At 39.9% G+C, this 24812-nt stretch overlaps 3 protein-coding genes and 1 pseudogene across 9 annotated transcripts in view; 1 reads left to right on the forward strand and 3 right to left on the reverse strand.

Annotated features, from left to right (window-relative positions):
- Positions 1-2853: 2853 nt before the first annotated feature.
- Positions 2854-3724, reverse strand: LOC134021242 (gamma-crystallin M2-like). The gene is made up of 3 exons (XM_062461863.1): positions 3683-3724; positions 3325-3567; positions 2854-3180 (listed from the first exon to the last, which is right to left on the reverse strand). Exons 1-3 carry the CDS (start codon positions 3707-3709, stop codon positions 2869-2871), a joined length of 582 nt encoding a protein of 193 aa, XP_062317847.1. The 5' UTR covers positions 3710-3724; the 3' UTR covers positions 2854-2868.
- Positions 3725-7006: 3282 nt separating this feature from the next.
- On the reverse strand, positions 7007-11430 carry LOC134021240 (beta/gamma crystallin domain-containing protein 2-like; annotated as a pseudogene).
- A 3393-nt stretch (positions 11431-14823) lies between these two features.
- Positions 14824-19483, reverse strand: LOC134021241 (beta/gamma crystallin domain-containing protein 2-like). The gene is given in 5 exon segments (XM_062461862.1): positions 14824-15208; positions 15356-15578; positions 18496-18815; positions 18964-19206; positions 19397-19483. Coding segments are annotated over 5 exon segments (1122 nt in total). The 5' UTR covers positions 19430-19483; the 3' UTR covers positions 14824-14905.
- A 3058-nt stretch (positions 19484-22541) lies between these two features.
- The window catches only part of LOC134021243 (GRAM domain-containing protein 4-like), a 34554-nt gene continuing 32283 nt past the window's right edge, over positions 22542-24812 (forward strand). For all 7 annotated transcript variants that reach the window (XM_062461865.1, XM_062461866.1, XM_062461868.1 and 4 more), the window contains exon 1: positions 22542-22857. In XM_062461865.1, the coding sequence (XP_062317849.1) occupies positions 22829-22857 (29 nt within the window). In that variant the 5' untranslated portion in view covers positions 22542-22828. The remainder of the gene's footprint in view (positions 22858-24812) is intronic.

The following is a 24812-nucleotide window of genomic DNA, read 5'->3' on the forward strand; positions in this document are numbered from 1 at the left end:
CAACACTGAGATGTTAATTAAACTGATAGACAATGAAGGTGGTCTCTGCCATCAAGGAGAGATAATAAAAGATAGTTGACCAACTGAACTATTTTGGAGTAATAGATCCCTATGATCATATAAAGTGACCATATAAAGTGACTGTATATCGTTACTGTTATAGTTTCTGTTACTACTTGGTGAAGATGGGGGACGGGGCATTCTCATCCTTATTCGTATAAGTATAATTTATTTTAGAGTTCTTTCCCCTGGAAAAGATTTCATGTTCCAACCTAGGGGGGCTGGCGCTGTCTTAGTGTCTAGGGCTGCATCAAATACCCTTTTTTGCTCTGCTAAATTGCTGCACCAGTTCACACTTGACCGGTGAGGATCTCATTATAATATGACTGTAACTGTTAGCTGCTCCTGGCATTCTCTAATCCCTGCTCTCCTCTGTCTGTTCCCCCTCCACACATCCCCTGTGGTGTGGGGGGTTTGAGCTGTCAGCACCTGCCTGGTCCTCGGTCTGCCAACGATGGACCTGGTCGCCAACCGGAAACCAGTCTCCATGACGGGCAACAGCGAGTTTCCAGGTCCCTTCCCACATCTACCAAGTTGAACAATGGATTTTGGTGTTTCAACACCCATTGACACTTCCCTGCTGTATGACTATGTTAAGCCTGTGTTCTGCTCCTCTCTTTCACCAACCGTCTCTGGAGGAGGGGATCCCTCACTGAATTGCTCCTCCCAAGATTTCTTAAATTTTTTCTCCTCCAGTGAGTTTTTCTGGGAGTTTTTCCTTGTCTTCCTGGAGGGTTTAGGTTGGTTGAGGGGCAGTTCTATGGGCGTATGTGAGATCCTCATTGGTGTTATAGCAGAGGAACAAAGCCCAGGATTGAGGACTTTTAATCTGAAACAAGGACTTTCAATATTCTATTACCATAGATACTTTAGTGCGATTGTGACTATGACCACACACCAAGTCCTCAATTTGTATTGCTAGCATAGTACTAGACTGCCACTATTAATGTAAAATATTTTAACATGTACATGTTTTGTATTTAGGATACAGTTAACATGGGATCACATACTTCACATACAGTAAAAGGAGTTCTTCACAACTCTGTGTGTATTGGGTTAAGTGTAGTCCATCCATATACTGTACCCTATAGGCCTATGTGTGTCAGTGTATTATTTTGTTGTTGTTGTAAGAAAGAGTTGGAGTCGCGCCTATTTATCTCAAAATAATTGTAGAAATATTTACAAACTTATCTCCCTTTCAATCTAGTTCATTCTTTTTAGCTAACTTTGCTGACTTAAGAAAATAAGATGAACGTTTGAAAACTTTATCAGGTAAAGGTGTTTTTTCCCCTCATTAACAATAGAAAAATTATGTGTATTCTGTTTTGTAAACATTTTATTATATTTTACCATGTATTCCATGGTTGTTTAATGTAGGGATTGGAATTTTGCCTATTTTTAATCACTCTGACCTTCGAATTTCATTCCATAGAGTGAACATTCAGTTTCAGGATCTTTCTGTTCATTTGAGTCATAGTGACGTCATTGCCATGCATGGAAAATTGTACAGAGGCCTACACGGTTCTATGGGAATATGTTATTAAAATCTTGCAGAATCTTTATACAAAACACCAAAACAAACTACCCTCTCCCTGTAGTTCATGTTTGCAGTGCAACAATCCATTCCATTGTCAGTATTGTTCAAAGACTAAAGATTTGTGCTAATATCATTCTTGATCCATTTGAATAGTTTGTTCTATTTATTTTTATTCACGTGTGAGATCATGGCACTATTGCTGTGAATGGTAAAGATCAAGTGATCCGTGCTGGTCGTGTCAGTCACCATTTTTTGGCACAATTCATTCTCTCGTTGCCCCGCACGTGCTACTCAACATAAACACACTCTAGAAATGATTCAATCAAACACCCATCCGATGAATCATGATTCCGGTCATAAAAAATATAAGCTCAAATTTAACAATTTTTTTCACAAATCGACCATCACTAGTTTAAGACCAAACTGGACAAACTCAGACAAGGTGCAGTATGAGGGTACAGATACAGCCCATATAGGAAATATAATCAAGGGAATGTCTTCCAAGTGTCTTTTTTTTTGTGAAACAGTTTGGCTGGTTTTTAAAGTTGGTGATTGGTTATTTTTGTATCTTAATATCTGTACAGGTATCGGACCTTTACTATCAAATTGTATTGGTCGGGCGCAGGTTAAGACGTTCTGTGTTTTTAAACTTCACCTCAGCCTCAACCTCAGTGCTGTTCTACTCAAAATAGAAAGGTAGCTATATACTGTCCCCAAATGGAAACCTCGTTTAAATATTGGGAAAGAACCAATTAAGCATATTTCCTCCTGAAACAACATACAGCATCTGGGCACTTTGAAAAAGGCATGGAGGTTTCGATTTCTTATAAATAGGTATGGATGTCATTCAGTCAGTATTGCCAATATGGCATCCATCTCTCCTTGACACCGGAGTGATGATCTGTGCTCTTACAAAGTAATTTGATAACCTCCATGGTACAAGTTTTGTGTCGACTGAGTACTGAGTTGAACCACTCACAGTAGGTTGCATTGTTAACTTGAACTAGGCAAAACATATACTTTTCATAATTAACAACTTCTGTTGTTGAAGAACATATCATTAAACTATTCACGTTTCAGGATGTTCAGGATGACATTACATAGATAGTGTAAGTTTACACAAACCTTGTATGTGTCATTGGTTATGTTTTTTTTTTTTGTCCAAGATCTACCCAAAAGCACAATTTGTACAAAACATTTACAGGCGAAAGTGTTTTTTTTTTTCAGAAATGTATTGAGATCTTCATGTCAGCACAGTAACGAAACTTTGTCTAGTAGAAAGAGTCATTGATGCGCCTCATGCTCATGAACTTCATGTTGCCCATGCCTCCCATGCCTCCCATGCCTCCCATGCCTCCCATCATCTGATTGAAGTTCCTGTACTCGCCAGGCCTCATGTACCACATTCTGCCTCTGTAGTTGGCCTGATCGTACATCAGCCAGTGGCCCTCCATCACGTTGCAGGACATGCAGTTGTTCATGCGGTAACGATCCATGATGTTGTCACAGTCGTCCATCATCTCATGCATCTGGCCACCGAAATTGTCCCTCTCGTAGATCCTCATCCTGTAGCTTCCTCTGTGCTGTTATTAGAGAAAGAGGAGTTTCGTTAACAGACAATAATTTGGTTGACATTTGAGTGTGATTTACTGCTTTAACATTATATTTTATCCATAACAAAACAATAATTATGGAGGAAAACCATAAGATAAGAGCTAGATCCTTACCATGGGGATCATACGACAGGACCTGATGCAGTCGCTCCAGTTAAACATGCTCATGTAGTCGGCGTACTCGCCCCTCCTCATGAAGTACTGGTTACCCATGTAGTTGGTGCGGTTGTAGACCATGAAGCAGCCTCTCTCCACCCTGCAGGAGTGGCAGCGGGACATGTAGGAGGACATGTCGGAACAATCATTCATACACTCATAGGAGCGTCCCATGAAGTTCCTGTCCTCGTAGAAGGTGATCTGAAAATACATTTGCAAAAAAGAACAGTTGGGAAAACAATTAAATGGAGTGGAGTAGATGTCAGCATATAGACACCCACACCCCCACACATATGTAACCATTGTTCATTCCTACCTTGCCCATCATGTTCATGTCGGCCATGTTTGCTCAGTTGTAGCTGGAGCTGCTGTTACTGCTGCTGTTGCTCTTGGTGATGTTCTGAGTTCCTACCTGGCTGAAGCCTTCCTTTTTATACCTGACAGTTAGAGGCTCCATTGTGTAAACCCTGTGACCCAGCAACATGCCATACAAACCATCTATAGAAATAGCACTGAGGCTTCTACACATTACAAGTCATGGGCTCCGTCAAAAAACCCATGTGAAGAACAGTGCAGTGGAGCTTATGATCACAATGCTGATTCAGCCAAAAGTAAATAGGACTCCCGGCCTTGTAAGAAAAAAATATTGTACAAGAAGAAATTCTGGTCCTTGGTCTAACTGATAGCTTCATACATCTGCCAACTAATTTGTGATAAACAATTACTGTATCTGTGACTTTTCAGTGTTTGTCAAATGGTTTTGTTATTGACTCTCCTACCCAACTTTCTCACTCCACAGTGGCAACAATGAGATGTTAATTAAACTGATAGACAATAAGGTGGACTCTTATTCTTATTCGTATTTTAGAGTTTCTCTTGCCTGGAACAGATTTCATGTTCCAACCGAGGGGGGCTGGCGCTATCTTAGTGTCTAGGGCTATCTGTCCCCCCTCCACACCCCCCTCCACACCTCCCCTGTGGTGGTGGTGGGGGGGGGGGGGGGGTTTGAGCTGTCAGTATCTGCCTGGTCGTTGGTCTGCCAACGTTGACCTGGTCGTCAGTGGACATCGATCTGTGACAGTCTGTCAAAGCTGGATCTAGTCGCCAAGCGGAAATTGGTCTCCCCTGACGGACAACAGCGAGTTCTTGGTCCCTTCCCTCATCCACCTGCCTGTGATGCTGCGCTGATCACAGTCCCCAGCCCTGTGGCTACCTCTGCTTAAACTGACGTTTACCAACTTTGACCCAAGTTGAAGACTGGATTGTAGTGTTTCAACACCCATTGACACTTCCCTGTTGTATGACTATGTTTAGCCTGTGTTCTGCATCTCTCTTTCACCAACCATCTCTGGAGAAGGGGATCCCTCACTGAATTGCTCCTCCCAAGGTTTCTTCCATTTTTTCTCCTCTTGAGTTTTTCTGGGAGTTTTTCTTTGTCATCCTTGAGGGTTTAGTTTGGTTGAGGGGCAGTTCTATGGGCGTATGTGAAGCCCTCTGTGACATTGCTTGTAAAAAGGGCTATACAAATACATTTTAATTTGACATTGCCATCAAGGAGATATAGTAATAAAAGATAGTTGAACAAGCAAAGTATTTTGGAGTAAAAGATCCCTATGATCATATAAAGTGACCATATCATTAGTCGTAAGCTCAAAAGGCCCTACGATTAACAGTATGACTGAATTGGGTTTCTTGGCTGTTATGGTTAGCTGCCAAGCATAGTTTGCCAACCAAATCCTCATTGGTGTCATAGCAGAGGAACGAAGCCTGGTATTGAGGACTTTTAATTTGAAACAAGGACTTTCAATATTCTATTACCATAAGTACTTTAGTGAGATTGTGACTATGACCACACACCAAGTCCTCAGTTTTTATTGCTAACATAGTACTAGACTGCCACTATTAATGTAAAATATTTCAACATGTAGATATGTTTTATTTAGGATAATTAACATGGGATCACACACTTTACATACAGTAAAAAGAGTTAACTTCTTCACAACTCCTGTGTGTATTGGGTTTAGCCTAGTCCATCCATATACTGTAGGCCTATGTGTGTCAGTGTATTATTTTGTTGTCGTTGTAAGAAACAGTTGGAGTCGCGGCTATTTACCCCAAAATAATTGTAGAAATATTGACAAACTTATCTCCCTTTCAATCTAGTTCATTCTTTTTAGCTAACTTTGCTGACTTAAGAAAATAAGATGAACGTTTGAAAAGATTATCAGTTAAAGGTGTTTTTTCCCCTCATTTACAATACAAATGTTCCAGGGAAGAGAAACTCTAAAATACGAGTCCATCTTCATTGTCTCTCATACACCCAAGTAGCCTATATTTTCAAAAATAACGTGTATTCTGTTTTGTAAACATTGTATTATATTTTACCTTGTATTCCATGCTTGTTTAATGTAGGGATTGGAAGTTTACCTCTTTTTACTCACTCTGACTCACTCTGACCTTCGATTCATTCCATAGAGTGAACAAATCAGTTTCAGGATCTTTCTGTTCATTTGAGTCATAGTGACGTCATTGCCATGCATGGGCAAATGTACAGAGGCCTACACGGTTCTATGGGAATATGTTATTACAATCTTGCAGAATTTTTATAGAAATCACCAAAACAAACTATCCTCTCCCTGTAGTTCATGTTTGCAGTGCAACCATCCATTCCATTGTCAGTATTGTTCAAAGACTAAATAATGCTGATATCGTTCTTGATCCCTTTGAATAAGTTGTTCTATTTTTTTCATTCACATGTGTCAGATCATGGCACTCAGACAAACTCAAAGAAGGTGCAGTATAAGGGTACAGTTACAGCACATATACTAAGTATAATCAAGGGAATGTCTTCTAAGTGTAATTTTTATGTGTTTTTTTGTTTTTTGTGAAACTGTTTGCAAAGGCTGGTTTCTAAAGTTGGTGATTGGTTATTTTTGTATCTTAATATCTGTATCGGTTACCGGACCTTGACTATCAAATTGTATTGGTCGGGGGCAAGTTAACACGTTCTGTGTTTTTAAACTTCATTGAATACCTCAGTGCTGTTCGACTCAATATAGAAAGGTAGCTATATACTGTCCCCAACTGGAACCTAAATATTGGCAAAGAACCAATCAAGCATATTTCCTCCTGAAACAACATACAGCATCTGGGCACTTTGAAAAAGGCGTGGAGGTTTCGATTTCTTATAAATAGGTATGGATGTCATTCAGTCAGTATTGCCAATATGGCATCCATCTCTCCTTGACGCTGGAGTGATGAGTTGTGCCCTTACAAAGTAATTTGATAACCTCCATGGTACAAGTTTTGTGTCGACTGAGTACTGAGTTGAACCACTCACAGTAGGTTGCATTGTTAACTTAAACAAGGCAAAACATATACTTTTCATAATTAATAACTTCTGTTGTTGAAGAACATATCCTTAAATAATTCACATTTCAGGATGGTCAGGATGACTATATATTGAATAGTGTAAGTTTGCACAAACCTTGTATGTGTCATTGGTTATGGTTTTGTCAGTGTTTTTGTGTGAAGTCCGAAATCTACCCAAAAGTACAGTTTGTACAAAACATTTACAGGCGAAAGTGTTTTTTCTCTCAGAGATTTATTGAGATCTTCATGTCAGCACAGTAACAAAACATTGTCTAGTAGAAAGAGTCATTGATGCGCCTCATGCTCATGAACCTCATGTTGCCCATGCCTCCCATGCCTCCCATGCCTCCCATCATCTGGTGGAAGTTCCTGTACTCGCCAGGCCTCATGTACCACATTCTACCTCCGTAGTGGGGCTGCTCGTACATCAGCCAGTGGCCCTCCATCACGTTGCAGGACATGCAGTTGTTCATACGGTAACGATCCATGATGGAGTCACAGTCGTCCATCATCTCATGCATCTGGCCACCGAAGTTCTCCCTCTCGTAGATCCTCATCCTGTAGCTTCCTCTGTACTGTTATTAGAGAAAGAGCAGTTTTGTTAACAGACAATAATTTGGTTGAAATTTGAGTGTGATTTACTGCTTTAACATTATATTTTATCCATAACAATATTATAATTTAGGAGGAAAACCATTAGATTTGATAGAGCTAGACCCTTACCATGGGGATCATACGGCAGGACCTGATGCTGTCGCTCCAGTTAAACATGCTCATGTAGTCGGCGTACTCGCCCCTCCTCATGAAGTACTGGTTACCCATGTAGTTGGTGCGGTCGTAGACCATGAAGCAACCTCTCTCCACCCTACAGGAGTGGCAGCGGGACATGTAGGAGGATATGTCGGACATGTCGTTCATACACTCATAGGAACGTCCCATGAAGTTCCTCTCCTCGTAGAAGGTCATCTGAATAAACATGTGTAAGGAAGAAAAGTTATGAAAACGTATAAATGGAGTAGAGTAAAAGTATATATATACATGTATATATGTATTTTTTCATATATATTCATACAATATGTAACCTTACCTTGCCCATCATGTTCATGTCGGTCATTTTGGCTCAGTTGTAGCTGGAGCTGCTAGTACTGCTACTGTTGCTCTTGGTGATGTTCTGAGTTCCTACCTCGCTGAAGCCTTCCTATTTATACCTGACAGCCAGAGGCTCCATTGTACAAACCCCTTGACCCAGCAACATGCCATAGAAACCTATAGAGTGCTGCATTTTGTTCACATTTCCAGGGATGAGCTCCCTCAAAAGACATTCATCAAGAATGGAGCTGGTGACCACAAAGCTTATTGTGCCAAACGTCAATGGAGTAAAATACTTCTATTATGTAGTTACACATACATTTTTACATCAGTTATGTGGTGCAATTGATCAAAATTCAGAGTTTATCAATTTCCAATTAAGTAATTTATCTGTATTTATAATCAATGTTTCCACTGCATGAACTTCACCCCGGATCTAGGTACTTGACCACGGAATGGAATTGCATTTCCATTGCAGCCGCCAGTGATCAAATTAAGTTCTGGGGAGCAAAACGGAGGATCCATTGAGTACGTGCTTGACCCCAACCAATCAGGCTTCAAGACTGGCCACTCCACAGAAACTGTCCTCCTGTCAGTCACCACTGCCCTCCAGTCTGCCAGAGCGGCCTCAAGATCATCCGTCATAATTCTGCTGGACCTTTCTGCAGCATTTGATACGGTTAACCATCAGATGCTGCTTGCTAGACTTTCTGAGATGAGCATCTCTGGCACTGCACTTCAGTGGATCTCATCCTACCTGACAGGAAGATCCTACCAGGTCTCCTGGGGAGGCAAAGTGTCAGGCCCTCGCCAGCTCTCCACTGGAGTCCCACAGGGCTCTATCCTTGGACCCCTCCTCTTCTCCCTGTACATCACCTCACTTGGACCAATCATCACCTCCCATGGCTTCTCCTACCACTGCTACGCTGACGACACGCAGCTGTACCTATCGTTCCCCCCGACTGATCCGGGATCTCAGCTAGAATCGAGGCCTGCCTCACAGACATCTCCGCCTGGATGACCAAGCACCACTTCCAGCTGAACCTCGCCAAAACAGAAATTCTCATCTTCCCGGCCAAACCCTCCATCTCCCACAATCTCTCAATCACCCTGGGATCTGCGACGGTGACCCCTTCTTCCTCTGCCAGGAACCTCGGGGTTACCATGGATGACAAGTTCTCCCTCACAGCCCACATTGCTGCAGTGTCCCGGTCGTGTAGATTCACCCTCTACAACATCCGGAAGATCAGGAGATACCTGTCTGAGCATTCCACCCAGCTGCTAGTCCAAGCACTTGACCTCTCCAGGTTGGACTACTGCAACTCGCTGCTCGCCGCTGCTCCCAGCATGCACAACCCACCCTCTCCAGAGGATTCAGAACGCAGCAGCCCGCCTAGTCTTCAATCTACCCAGACGCTCCCATGTTACCCCCGCTCCTCATCTCCCTCCACTGGCTTCCCATCACGGCCCGTATCAGATTCAAAACCCTGGTACTGACCTTCCAAGTGGTGAACGGGACTGCACCCGACTACATCAAGTCTCTCCTCCAGCCTTACACCCCCACCCGCCACCTACGGTCTTCTTCTGACAACCGTCTGGTGGTCCCACCTCTCAAGAGCGCCCGCTCCCAACCCAAGCTTTTCTCCTGTCTGGACCCCCAATGGTGGAATCACTTCCCCACCTCCATCAGACACTAACTGTCTCCCCATCTTCAAGAAAAGGCTAAAGACACACTTGTTACTTAGGAATGATTTTCTGGACGTGATGTTAGTTTCCTCCAGGAAAACAATGACTCTTATTGAGGGACTTGTTGCTCTTGTTGGTTAGTTGTAACTGATTTAACTTCTTGTACTCGCTGTGAATTATATTATTGTTGCTTACTTTCCTAAAGGTACACTCTTGCACTTTTGAGGTTCATGTTGTTTAATTGTAACTTGTTTAACTACATGCTCTTATGTTTCTTCCCATTGACACTTATTTGCTTTTCACAATGTATGCCTCATGTTTTGGCTACCCACAATGTTTTTTGGGCTATCTCGTTGTTTATGATCATTGACCTATGCACTTTTGTAAAGCCCCCTCTTGGAAGTCGCTTTGGATAAGAGCGTCTGCTAAATGAACAAATTTAAATGTAAATGTTATGTAGTTAGATGGTAGCTCATGTAACCTTCATGTAAAGTTTTGCAATTTTTATGCAAATGTTTTCATTCAACTCCATTATCTACAAACTAGAAGTTATTTGCTGTACTTTGAATATTTACTTAGTGCTCTCTCAGTGTTATGAGCTGTTATAGAAGATACTACTGGGGAATCTCCCACAACATAATACATCATTTGGCCATGCACATGCTAAAGACACAGATCTTCCTGTCAATAGTTAGTATTGCAGCCATGCTCTTCCCCTCACTAAACTTGATACTGGATCCTCTGACCACATCCCAAATACACTTTGGCAGAAAGCTTAACCTCTAAATTATGAGTATACAACCATAAGCATACCTTTTAAATCATTTTACATTTAGTCTGAAAACCATACCTCTGTTGTAAAATGTTGGTAGTTACAATACATAAACATTATGAACAATGTTTTACAACGTGTTGTCAGTTCTTTGAGTGTAGTATCAAAATTCGAACAAAGGTTTTTTGGCAAAAGTGTTTATTTCGAAATCATGGCTTTATTGAGATCTTCTTGTCAGCACATTTAAAAATACTGTCTAGTAGAAAGAGTCATTGATGCGCCTCATGCTCATGAACCTCATGTTGCCCATGCCTCCCATGCCTCCCATGCCTCCCATCATCTGGTGGAAGTTCCTGTACTCGCCAGGCCTCATGTACCACATTCTTCCTCTGTAGTTGGGCTGCTCGTACATCAGCCAGTGGCCCTCCATCACGTTGCAGGACATGCAGTTGTTCATGCGGTAACGATCCATGATGGACTCACAGTCGTCCATCATCTCATGCATCTGGCCACCGAAGTTCTCCCTCTCGTAGATCCTCATCCTGTAGCTTCCTCTGTACTGTTATTAGAGAAAGAGGAGTTTTGTTAAAGAGACAATAATTTGGTTGAACTTTGAGTGTGATTTACTGCTTTAACATTATATTTTATCCATAACAGAACTATAATTTAGGACGAAACCCATAAGATTTGATAGAGCTAGACCCTTACCATGGGGATCATACGGCAGGACCTGATGCTGTCGCTCCAGTTAAACATGCTCATGTAGTCGGCGTACTCGCCCCTCCTCATGAAGTACTGGTTACCCATGTAGTTGGTGCGGTCGTAGACCATGAAGCAACCTCTCTCCACCCTACAGGAGTGGCAGCGGGACATGTAGGAGGATATGTCGGACATGTCGTTCATACACTCATAGGAACGTCCCATGAAGTTCCTCTCCTCGTAGAAGGTCATCTGAATAAACATGTGTAAGGAAGAAAAGTTATGAAAACGTATAAATGGAGTAGAGTACAAGTATATATATACATGTATATATGTCTTTTTAATATATATTCATACAATATGTAACCTTACCTTGCCCATCATGTTCATGTCGGCCATTTTTGCTCAGTTGTAGCTGGAGCTGCTGTTACTGTTGCTCTTGGTGATGTTCTGAGTTCCTACCTGGCTGAAGCCTTTCTTTTTATACCTGACAGCCAGAGGCCCCATTGTACAAACCCCTTGACCCAGCAACATGCCATAGAAACCTATAGAGTGCTGCATTTTGTACACATTTGAGTTCTCTCGAAAGACAATGGAGCTGGTGACCACAAAGCTTATTGTGTCAAACGTCAATGGAGTAAAAGACTTTCATGCCTATAGGAGTAAAATGTATCACCAGAAGATATTCTGGTCTCTGTTTTTACTTTTAGCTCCATACACCTGATATTTTTGTTGTTGTGATGATACATTTTTATTGAGTTACACACTATATATTTCAACGGTGGCAACGATTGAACTGTAATTTAACCATAAGGCAATAAAGATGAACTCAACCTAGGAGAGAAAATAAATTCCTCTTGAACAATTATACACGTATGACCAAACATTGACACTATCCCAGAATGTATAGTCTGAATACCTAAAACAAATCTGTTTTACATAATATAATTGTCTTTCTAAGTGAAAGTTTAAATTCATTTAGGTTAAAACCTCATTGTAATGTTACATGCATTCATTCTGTTTGAGTGTTCTCGTAGGGCAATAAATGGTAGGCTATTCAGCCCTGTTTTGTGTATTTGGATGTTTGTGTTCCCATTGGCTGTGTCTCATTGTTGTTGGTAACCATTAGCATCCATTTCTCGGTAAAGCAAGCTAGGCAATGTTATTTCTATTTATCTGGCTCGATCTGCCTGTGTAAGCCTTGGTAAATCTTTTTTCACACTGTTACAAAACAGTGTACTTTAATAAACGGACGTACAAGTTCACGTTCACAACGGACTTTACGCTTCCTCATCATTGAAGCTACCTAGCGCTACTTTAGTCAAGATAGAGGCAAGATGATCTAAGGATCTGTTAACAGAGAATACGGCCCATACTCTTGACCTGTGGAAAGGATCTGTTAGCAGAGTGTATGGTTTTATATATACAGACCAGGGGTGAACCAAATGTATATGTAACTTTTAAGATGCATGTTTAAAGTTGTTTTCTCTCTTGAACAGAGATCTTATTGGGATTTTTATTTTTGTTTGAATTGTTTATCACTTGTATTATTGTTTTTATTGATTTTATGTAAAGCACCTTGAGCTACAATTCTTGTATGAAATGTGCTATATAAATAAAGTCTTACTTACTTACTTACTTACTAAGAGTGTTTAGCTATCTGGTGAGGGACGCCTCGCTTTGCGCTCAGGTGCCGGAATACTCATACAGTGACAAGTATGTCAATTCCCAACAGACAAATGATCATTGGTGTTAAGCAGTAGTTTAGGGGTTAAGGATTGAGGAATTTAAAACAAGAACTTTCTTCTTCTTCCCCCCCCCCCCCCATTAATTATATTCATATTCAATTCCAGTGTTCCTTTATTGTGAGGAAATGACTGTATGACTTTAGTGTCTCGCAGTTTCAAAGACTTCATCAGTCCATGCAATGACATGTTGATATTTGGTCTGCCTGTAAAGTATTTGTATTGTCCAGTGTCTGTTTAATGCACTTACTGCAACACATTAAGTTGGCAAGGCCATGTTGGATGAGTAACTGTGCATGGCCCAAACATGTGTGTATATTTGTCCTCTTCAAGGTGTATCATGCCCAAGGGCAGCTGAATGTGATTTTGAATCAAGGAAATGGTCTCACAACCAAGACGTCCTAATAACGTCTCACAATACGAGTTTTAATGATTCTGTGCATGTTTCTTGCCTTATATTCTTGCCATTATAACAGATGCAGCAATTGCAATTTTATATAATATCTATGCCACTCCAGAGACAGCAATGGCATAAATCAAAGGTACTGATTTAAGATGTCATGTCACCAGCTAAAACAGTCCCCATAATCCACCTCTACCTGTAGACAAACATTGCCAGTGAGGGTAAGTGCAGTGTAAATACAAATGGGAAATTATCACTTAAAATTGACAGATGAAAAATGGAAGCACACCTTTCAGTGATATGCTGATCCTTCAATCAAACGAAATAAAATAAATATGTATTTGTGTAGCCCTTTTTTTTTTTTTTTACAAGAATTCTCATAGAGCTGCACCTAAACCAACCTTAGACCCACAAATATCTTTCACAAGCAGGAGCATAGTCTACAATCTAAATATGAATTAATTCTGATTCATAGTATTGCAATCTGTTTATAGGGCTGATATTCTTCTATGAAACTGATTACCAAGTCTGTTTCATTCAGAATACCTCCATTCACGTATCACAGTAAATTAAGGCTTTTTTTCCAGAATGGCCTTATTTCAGATCATTAATGGAATATTAGGCTTCATGTAAACACACTGTAGTTAGTGTTGTTAAGGAAGTGCTATTACATCCACTTAACCCTGCACCCCACACCACCCCATACCTGGTTTCATTATAAATATTTAACTTTTCCTATGTAACTTCTATATTGTTAATATGGGTACTACTATATAGTTACATATACATTTTTACATCGGTTATGAGGTGCAATTGATCAAAATTTGGATTTCAACCATTTCCAATTAAGTAATTTCTCTGTATTTATAATCAATGTGAGCTGCGTTTCCACTGCATGAACTTTACCCAGGATCTAGGAACATGACTGTGGAACTCATTGTGTTTCCACTGCAGGAGCCAGTGATGAAATTAAGTTCTGGGGGGCAAAAATGAGGATCCATTGAGTTCCTTCTCAGAGGGTGGTACTTTCCAAAATACAGGACCCTTTGGGGTGGGGCTGGCAGTGCTGAACATTTCCGATTGGTTGAGTACTCATATTCTGTGTCCACAAACTAGTACAATAATGATCAAAAACATTCTTGCTGCGTCTGCAGGTGAACTCCTCTCACCTCAAACACACACAGTAAACATTGATAATATCTGCCATTTTTATTAAAAAGTCATTCAACTCCAGTGTCTATAAACTAGAAGTTCTTTGCTGTACTTTGAATATTTACTTCTCACAGTGTTATGAGCTGTTAAAGAAACTACTACTGGGGAACCTCCCATGACAAAGTACATGATTTAGCCATGCACATGCTAAAGACACAGATCTTCCTGTCAATAGTTAGTATTGCAGCCATGCATTTCACCTCACTAGACTTGATACTGGATCCTCTGACCACATCCCAAATATACTTTTGCAGAAAGATTAACCTCTGAATTATGAATATACAACCATTGAGGAACTAGACATTAGCATACCTTTTAGAGCCTTTTACCTTTTACATTTAGTCTGAAAAACATACCTCTGTTGTTGGGGAACATAGCTTTAAAATATGTATAAAATGTTGGTAGTTACAATGCATAAACATTATGTATAATGACTTACAATGTGTTGTCAGTTCTTTGAGTGTAGTATCAAAATTCAAACAAAGGTTTGTAGGCAAAAGTGTTTATTTCAAAATCATGGGTTCATTGAGATCTTCATGTCAGCACATTTTTAAATAATGTCTAGTAGAAAGAGTCATTGATGCGCCTCATGCTCATGAACTTCATGTTGCCCATGCCTCCCATGCCTCCCATGCCTCCCATCATCTGATTGAAGTTCCTGTACTCGCCAGGCCTCATGTACCACATTCTGCCTCTGTAGTTGGCCTGATCGTACATCAGCCAGTGGCCGTCCATCACGTTGCAGGACATGCAGTTGTTCATGCGGTAACGATCCATGATGTTGTCACAGTCGTCCATCATCTCATGCATTTGGCCACCGAAGTTCTCCCTCTCGTAGATCCTCATCCTGTAGCTTCCTCTGTGCTGTATTCGAGAAAGAGGAGTTTCGTTAAGAGACAATAATTTGGTTGAAATTTGAGTATGATTTACTGCTTTAACATTAGATTTTATACATTACAAAACAATAATTATGGAGGAAAACCATAAGATTTGAAGGAGCTAGATCCTTACCATGGGGATCATACGGCAGGACCTGATGCAGTCGCTCCAGTTAAACATGCTCATGTAGTCGGCGTACTCGCCCCTCCTCATGAAGTACTGGTTACCCATGTAGTTGGTGCGGTCGTAGACCATGAAGCAACCTCTCTCCACCCTGCAGGAGTGGCAGCGGGACATGTAGGAGGACATGTCGGACATGTCGTTCATACACTCATAGGAACGTCCCATGAAGTTCCTGTCCTCGTAGAAAGTGATCTGAAAATACATTTGTTAAGAAAATGTATGGTACATTAAAAAAATTGTACCCAATATGCTCAAACATTTATTAGAGTATTTTTCTTAATGAGTTCACTCCCACAAAGGTTTACCCATATAACTCCTGCAAAACTTCTAAATATATCCATTTACATATACTTTGCTGGACCTTACCTTGCCCATCATGTTCATGTCGGCCATGTTTGCTCAGTTGTAGCTGGAGCTGCTGTTACTGCTGCTGTTGCTCTCGGTGATGTTCTGAGTTCCTACCTGGCTGAAGCCTTCCTTTTTATACCTGACAGCCAGAGGCCCCATTGTATAAACCCCTTGACCCAGCAACATGCCATTGAAACCTATAGAGTGCTGCATTTTGTACACATTTCCACGGATGAGTTCCCTCAAAAGACAATGGAGCTGGTGACCACAAAGCTTATTGTGCCAAACGTCAATGGAGTAACAGACTTCCATGCCCACAGGATTAAAATGTATCACCAGAAGAAATTCTGGTCTCTGTTTTTACTTTTAGCTCCATACACCTGCAAACAAATTTTGTGATGATACATTTCTATTGAGTTACAAACTCTATATCTTTCAACGTTGGCAACTATTGAACTGTAATTTAACCATAAGGCAATAAAGATGAACTCAACCTAGAAGGAGAGAGAATAAATTCCTCTTAAACAATTATACATGTATGACCAAACATTGACACTATCGCAGGATGTATAGTCTGAACCCCTAAAACAAATCTGTTTTACACAATATAATTGTCTTTCTAAGTGAAAGTTTAATATCATTTAGGTTAAAACCTCATACAGTGACAAGTATGTCAATTCCCAACTGACAAATGCTCATTGGTGTTAAGCAGTAGTTTAGGGGTTAAGGATTGAGGAATTTAAAACATGAACTTTCTTCTTCCTTTTTTCTCGATTACCGTAATTATATTCCTATTCAATTCCAGTGTTCCTTTATTGTGAGGAAATCATTTTATGACTTTAGTGGCTCATAGTTTCAAAGACTACATTAATCCATGTCATGAAATGTTGATATTTTCTCTGCCTCTAAAGTATTTGTATTGTCTAGTGTCTGTTTAATGCACTTATTGCAACACATTAAGTTGGCAAGGCCATGTTGGACGAGTATGTGTGCATGGCCCAAACAGTTGAGAGTGTCTATGTGTCCTCTTCAAGGTGTATCATGCCCAAGGGTGGCTGAATTATATAAATATGTGATTTTAAATGAAGGAAATGGTCTCACAATCAACACGTCCTCATAACTTCTCACAATACGAGCTTTAATGATTCTGTGCATGATTCTTGCCTTATATTCTTGTCATTAAAACAGATACAGCAATGCAAATATATTATATAATATCTATGCCACTCCAGACAGCAATGGCATAAATCAAAGGTACTGATTTAAGATGTCATGTCACCAGCTAAAACAGTCCCCATAATCCACCTCTACCTGTAGACAAACATTGCCAGTGAGGGTAAGTGCAGTGTAAATACAAATGGGATATTATGACTTAAAATTGACAGATGAAGAATAGAAGCATACCTTTTAGTGATATGCTGATCTTTCAATAAAACCAAATAAAATACAATAATATGTGTGTAGTCCTTTTTTTTTTTACAATGATTCTCAGAACTGCATCTAAACCAACCTTAGACCCACAAATATCTTTCACAATCAGGAGCATAGTCTACACTCTAAATATGAATTCATTCAGATTCATAGTATTGCAATCTGTTTATAGGGATGATATTCTCCTATGAAACTGATTAACAAGTCAGTTTCATTCAGAATACCTCCATTCACGTAACCCTCTTCTGAATCAGGTGTTTACAGTAAATTAAGGCTTTTTTCCAGAATGGCCTTTCTTCAGATTATTAATGGAATATTAGGCTTCATGTAAACATACTGTAGTTAGTGTTGTTATGGAAGTGCTATTACATCAACTTAACCCTGCACCCCACACCACCCCATATCTGGTTTCATTATAAATACTTAGCTTTTCCTATGTAACTTCTATATTGTTAATATGGGTACTACTATATAGTTACATATACATTTTTACATCAGTTATTTAGTTTAGTTTATCTTATTTAGTTTATTTTTATACAGGGACAGTGCACATTAATCAACTTTTCAGTAAAAGTTTCCGGTTTTAGCTGTCTAATTTTCAACCGACTTCCAATTAAGTAATTTCTCTGTATTTATAATCAATGTGAGCTGCGTTTCCACTGCATGAACTTCACCCCGGATCTAGGAACTTGACCGTGGAACTTGTGTTTCCACTGCAGGAGCCAGTGATGAAATTAAGTTCTGGGGAGCAAAAAGGAGGATCCATTGAGTTCCTTCTCAGAGGGTGGTACTTTCAAAATACAGGACCCTTTGGGGTGGGGCTGGCAGTGCTGAACATTTCCGATTGGTTGAGTACTCACATTCTGTGTCCACAAACTAGTATAATAATGATCAAAAACATTCTTGCTGCGTCTGAACACACACAGTAAACATTGATAATATCTGCTATTTTTATTCAAACGTTTTCATTCAACTCCAGTGTCTACAAACTAGAAGTTCTTTGCCGTACTTTGAATATTTACTTAATGCTCTCTCAGTGTTATGAGCTGTTATAGAAGCTACTACTGAGGAATCTCCCATGACATAGTACATCATTTAGCCATGCACATGCTAAAGACATGACTCTGTTGTTGGGGAACATAACTTTAAAATATGTATAACATGTTGGTAGTTACAATGCATAAACACTATGTAAAATGTTTTACAATGTGTTGTCAGTTCTTTGAGTGTAGTATCAAAATTCAAACAAAACTTTTTGGACAAAGGTGTTTTTCTCGAAATCATGGCTTTATTGAGATCTTTATGTCAGCACATTTTAAAATACTGTCTAGTAGAAAGAGTCATTGATGCGCCTCATGCTCATGAACCTCATGTTGCCCATGCCTCCCATGCCTCCCATGCCTCCCATCATCTGGTGGAAGTTCCTGTACTCGCCAGGCCTCATGTACCACATTCTGCCTCTGTAGTTGGGCTGCTCGTACATCAGCCAGTGGCCCTCCATCACGTTGCAGGACATGCAGTTGTTCATGCGGTAACGATCCATGATAGAGTCACAGTCGTCCATCATCTCATGCATCTGGCCACCGAAGTTCTCCCTCTCGTAGATCCTCATCCTGTAGCTTCCTCTGTACTGTTATTAGAGAAAGAGGAGTTTTGTTAAGAGACCATAATTTGGTTGAAATTTGAGTGTGATTTATTGCTTTAACATTCGATTTTATCCATAACGAAACAATAATTATGGAGGAAAACCATAAGATTTTATAGAGATAGATCCTTACCATGGGGATCATACGACAGGACCTGATGCTGTCGCTCCAGCCAAACATGCTCATGTAGTCGGCGTACTCGCCCCTCCTCATGAAGTACTGGTTACCCATGTAGTTGGTGCGGTCGTAGACCATGAAGCAACCTCTCTCCACCCTGCAGGAGTGGCAGCGGGACATGTAGGAGGACATGTCGGACATGTCGTTCATACACTCATAGGAACGTCCCATGAAGTTCCTGTCCTCGTAGAAGGTGATCTGAAAGGAAATCAAAATGTAATCAAATTTGGGAACATTTTAAAATATTGGAGGCATGTTCATATTTGAATAATAATTTACTTTTTTTTTTTATTGTATAGCTACATTTGTACAGCTCATTTTGTGAGTCCAATATCTAAACTGTTTACTATATGTAATAGCGTGTATAAATCGAAGGCAAGTCAGTTACCTTGCTCATCATGTTCATGCCGGTGGAGGTCATTTTGACTCAGTTTTACAGTAGCTGTAGCTACGGGTCCTGCTGTTATTGCCCTTGGTGAGTGCATTTCTGGCTGAAGCCTTCCTTTTTATACCTGACAGCCAGAGGCCCCACTGTACAAACCCCTTGACTCAGCAACATGCTATAGAAACCCATAGATCGCTGAGTGTTGTCAACATTTCCCGTGATGGGTGCCCTCAAAGGACCTTCTAAAGGCTGTTTCTCTTAGAAAACCATCACAAAGCCTTTTATGAAAGCGTTAACAATGAACAGTCACTCTATAGAATCTCTGTGTTATTGTCATCCTCGAGAAGGTCATTTGTCACCCCTTAGAAATTGTAACTTTGGTTATTGTATAGACAATTTCTTAGATGATAGTGACATAAAGAAAAAATATATGTTTCAATTGTTTGTGCTGTGATTGAAAAGGTTATGCATCAACCCATTGTTGAAGGTGTCCCCACTTAATGTATTGTTTGCTATGATCCTAAACTTGTCCTCTATGTATCTGTTAGTGAAAAGATAACTTTAGACATGACTGTAGTATGACTGCACATTGTCACCCTTTCAAAAAAGTATTTGTGATGTTGTCCTGTTGGAAAAACAACCAACCATGGATAGTTCCAAACCAGTGCAAAAGTATGTCCGAAAGTCTAGAAAAATGTGTTTTATTAATGTTCTGCTCTCCTCTACTCTGCCCTAACATTACTACCCATTACTGAGAGCACATAACAACTGTCAGTGATGCTGTCAGTTAAAACAATTGTACACTGACTTAATGCTACATGAACACCTAAATAATGGATTGGGAAAACCAGCACAGAATTAATTGTTTAACTGATTTTCTATGAAACTGAACAATATATCAACAAACATTAATATTTTGTATATTGGTATCAAGTATCTATGATGGAATTTTAGGATCAAGAATGTGTACAGTATGTTTATGCAAATGTTGATACTGCATGTTTATGTTCGTAGGATCTGCATTCACAGTATACTTTTGGGGGCCTTTCTTATTACATATATGTAAAGTATGCACCATGTAAGAATATGTAGGGCCTGTATTTTGGTTAGAATTGTGGAAACCTATGTGAATACATTCAGTTCAATGGCCATTTTCATGTTGACAAAGAAAACTATGTGTGTGCGCTAGAGCAATGAAAGCAACACACTGTTCCTGGTTAGTGGTGTAAAAGCACTTGACATGTAATCCATGAGTCCCAGGTTTGGAACCAGACAGGTGCAATCCTTTTTTTGTTCTTCAAAGCTTTTTTTCTACTAGTCCCTTTATTCGTTTGAGTCAGTGTGATACTGGTGAACCGAGGAATGAGGAAAAAAATCTGTTTGATTTGCAGAATCAAACAAAACGCTTTTCATCTCTTGTTTTTTTCATCTGTTATTGTTATTGTTATTTTTACACTGTGCTTGGCAAACTCCACACACTGTTCCTTGCCACTAACCACCAAAATACTGCTATAGCCATGTACATCTGATCCTTGATTGTCTGCTGAACTTTTTAATTGCACTAGTTGTATGCTTTGAAAAAAGTGTCTGCTAAATGAATAAAATATCAAATGTAAATGCACTTTCACAATATAAACATTACAAAGTACACACCATTATGTCTGTTAATCAGTTAGGTGAGTCAGGTGGCTGAGCGGTTAGGGAATCGGGCTAGTAATCTGAAGGTTTCCAGTTCGATTCCCGGCCGTGTCAAATTACGTTGTGTCCTTGGGCAAGGCACTTAACCCTACTTGCCTTGGGGGGAATGTCCCTGTACTTACTGTAAGTCGCTCTGGGTAAGAGCGTCTGCTAAATGACTAAAATGTAAATCTAACAAGTGAATGGATATCTCAGAAATTACTCATGCAAACAAAACTAGAACAAAGAATAATAGTATTATGACAGAAAGTAGTGTAGTATTATTAGAATAGTTTGAATTAAAGTTACATTGTTAGTATATTATCTTAGATATGAAGGCCTACGTCTCTTTGATGCTTCGATAAAAGCATCTGCTAAATGAACACATCTCACAAAAAAAATCTAAAGATTCTATAATATAGTTTGAAAACATGAGGGAAGGCCAAGTACAACTGCTGTTACCAACACAAACTAAAAAAGTAATAAGTGTTGTGTATCTAAAAATTGCTTAACGCACAACTCCCTCTAGTGGAATATATCGAGAGCTTGTAGCCAGGTATTAACAGAAAGCTCAGTGAGATGTTTTCAGTGCTGAAAGGACACAACTAAATATGATGGTAAAAAGGTTCTAATTAAAAGACAACTGAAAAGCTTAACAGTAAAAGTGAGATATTGGGCAATACTTGTCTGGGCTCTCCTGTAAAACCTGATAAAACGCACTTACGCTCCTTTGTCTATATGTGTCCATGTATTGTTTGGTATTGTTTTTCTGACCACCTGTTTGAACGTTGTCTAGATCTTGAAACTAAAGTCTTATAGAAGGCTATGATGTTCACTACTTGTGGGACCTGCAGTGAGATCTGTACATGCGCACACAGGGAATTGGTTCTTGAAAATCTGATTATAAGTAAAGAAATCACAAATGAACCAAGGATGTAAGTGGCATTTTGCGATAGATAGAAGGGATTTTGAAAGCATGTTACTTGGAACAATCCAGATTTATCAGAACATCCTATTTTTGTGCAAGTAGTCGAACTAAGTTTTCGTCTCTGTTTCAGTGTGGGAAAGATGAAATGTTCTTGAGTGCAAGGTGCAAGCTGAATGTGGTTATGGAGCGACATCTTCTGGTTCTGCTGGGTAGGAGTAATTGCACTTGAGGGTTTTGTTCAAATTTCCGCTTTACCATAAACTTTCAACATTCACGAATGGAGCGTTAGCTGCTTGCTTTGTGTTTTTGGAGTGAAAGGATTACGTAATTAAGTAAAACATAGGCATGCGTTATAGATCATTTGAAATCAAAATATTTAACAAACCTAGAATATTTTAACGATATGCAATCAAAGGCTACTATACTCTTTAAAACAACACATAATCTAAAAACAGGTGCATGTAAATAGCGTGTGTCCATATAAATTGTTTATTGAACAACCAACGTCTCCTTTAAGAGCGTGGCGCTGACGTTGACGAAATTTCCTGGTTTAGATTAAGCTAGTGCCTCACACTGTTTAGGAACAACAGATAATTCAAAGTGAACATGACGTGTGGGTAGGGTACTTTTGTTTATCTTTAGCCACATCGTGAGACGTAACGGAGGAGCATTACTTTGAATGTTGTAGTTTTTTTCTCCCACCCTTTGGCATAAAGGGATTTTTTGTCCAATGTTTGTATTTGGGCGTGAGCGGGGCGGACCATCGGGGGATTTCATTGCAATACATTGGCAGGTGGGAAAGGGCAAGCGTTGGAATAACCTCTGCGTTGATGAAACTTGGTTACCAATTTCGTTCTGGGTAAGAAACTTTCTAAAGGGGTCCTTGTCATTGAATCCCTATTGTCAAATGAGCAACACGCATAAAACGTGTTACCAAAATGAAGTGACATCTCGTCCTAATTGTGTGATTCGGTGCTGTTTACGTAATATTGGCATATTAAATGACCTAACGCTACCTATTAACCGAGCATAAGAAATTCTCTAAATGGTTCAAATTTGCGAGTACAGCGAGAACACGCTTCCCATGATAGCGTTTTGTTTACGTGTAAGTGGACACAAGGCATGTCTTTGGATTATTGTACATTAGAGCTAACAATGCAACAGTCGCTTGCTGGCTATAGGGCGCTCAGTCTCGGGAGTCGGTTCAAAGGGCTAGTCTTTCAGAAAATAGAAAGCATATCCGCGTTTTCTTGACAGCATGGTGTAAGAAAGTGTTTCTGATATAAGTGATGCAAGTTGACGAAATTGACTAGCCATGTTGCATACTCGTGTAGGGCTGTGCCGTTGATTTAAATGATTTATGACAATTTGGTTGGCTTTGGTTGGCTTCTTTGTCACGCATCACGCAGTACCACGTCTTTTCAAATTGAACATCAGTGAAGTCTACTTCCTGATGTTCGGTGGCCAGTGTCATGTGCTTATGCCTGTCAATGATGTAGCTTGACACTAGCTCGATTGAAACCTCACATGGGTTGTTAAACCGTATGCTTATTTGAGGCTTAACAAATCATTGACGATTTTTGTTGTTGCGTTCAACTGTCTCAGTAGATCATACATTAATCTGTCTGGCCTGACATGCATTGCCAGCGTATAATTCTGTCATGAAAAAGAACATTGTAAAAGTGTGTCAGGTCTGTGATCAGTTAGTTGTATTTCAACAGTCCATTAAAGGGTGTTTGTCTTGGCAAGTGTGTGCCCCACCCTAATCAATCCCCAGCTGAATGCTGTCCGTTTTAACATGTCCAAATGTGTGTGTGTTTCTGGGAGGTGGGGGTCTTAGATATCTTAGTACACACACACACACACACACACACACACACACACACACACACACACACACACACACACACACACACACACACGTGTACACAGTCAGTGTTTTTCTGAGACCGTCTGTGCAGACAAGGCAGAGAGGCTGTGTGCTTCCTGTTCTGCACACCAGAGACTCACTACCTCAGCTCACTGTCAGACCAAACCCACACCACAACCGTCATCTCACACAACCTGAGTGGCTGGCCGCTGAACACCTGCAACCCAACTGTCTGATGGATGGATGGATACATGGGAGAATAGATGGTGGATAAATAGGGTGGTGGGGACTAGTGGTTGGATAGATTATTTGTTTGTGTCACAACTGACAAGATGGAAGTGAGTGGGTGCAAAATAAGAACCTATTTATCACAATTAGCACTATGACTAACAATAATTATAGTGTTGAGGACCACACTAGGTACGAGTTATGAGACAGTTACATAGTAAAGAAATCTTAAAATACATCAAAGTTTCTAAGATAACCATGCAAACTGGACAGTAAAGCAGACTAAATCAATGTAAAACCTTACCCTAATACATTAGACAGTCATCAAATAGCTTCTTCTAATAAGGATGAAGTTGCAGGCTTTGGCACACTCATTCCATTCCTTCTGATTGATAGAACCTTTTATTTACTTGGTGTTGTGGTAAAAGTTGGCCACAGTTCTATCATGTCCAGAGTTTCACCCACTAAACATCTCTTTATTTATCTCTTAATAATAAATAAATATTTAGCTTTATTATCTGCCCAGTTAATGATACAGTCGGTAATATTTCCTACAAAATGATTTATTGTAATCTGGTTATGACTCAACTGAACAAAAATGTTCTAATGTGCTCAATGTTCAGCGTTTTTTCCAAATCACACTAAAAACCCTACAGTTGTGTTCGCTGTTGGTCCATTTCAGTTTAATCACCTTATAACTATGTGGAGGGCCACAG

This window comes from Osmerus eperlanus, chromosome 5 (genome assembly GCF_963692335.1).
Source record: "Osmerus eperlanus chromosome 5, fOsmEpe2.1, whole genome shotgun sequence".
Lineage (NCBI taxonomy): Eukaryota > Metazoa > Chordata > Actinopteri > Osmeriformes > Osmeridae > Osmerus > Osmerus eperlanus.

Excerpts from the sequence above, each read along its gene's own strand:
- LOC134021242 (XM_062461863.1), bottom strand. The coding sequence starts at position 3,709 with ATGGCCGACATGAACATGATGGGCAAG. Across the intron at positions 3,568-3,682 it reads ACATGAACATGATGGGCAAG|ATCACCTTCTACGAGGACAG; the intron begins GTAGGAATGAAC and ends ATGTATTTTCAG. Across the intron at positions 3,181-3,324 it reads CCTGTCGTATGATCCCCATG|CACAGAGGAAGCTACAGGAT; the intron begins GTAAGGATCTAG and ends CTCTAATAACAG.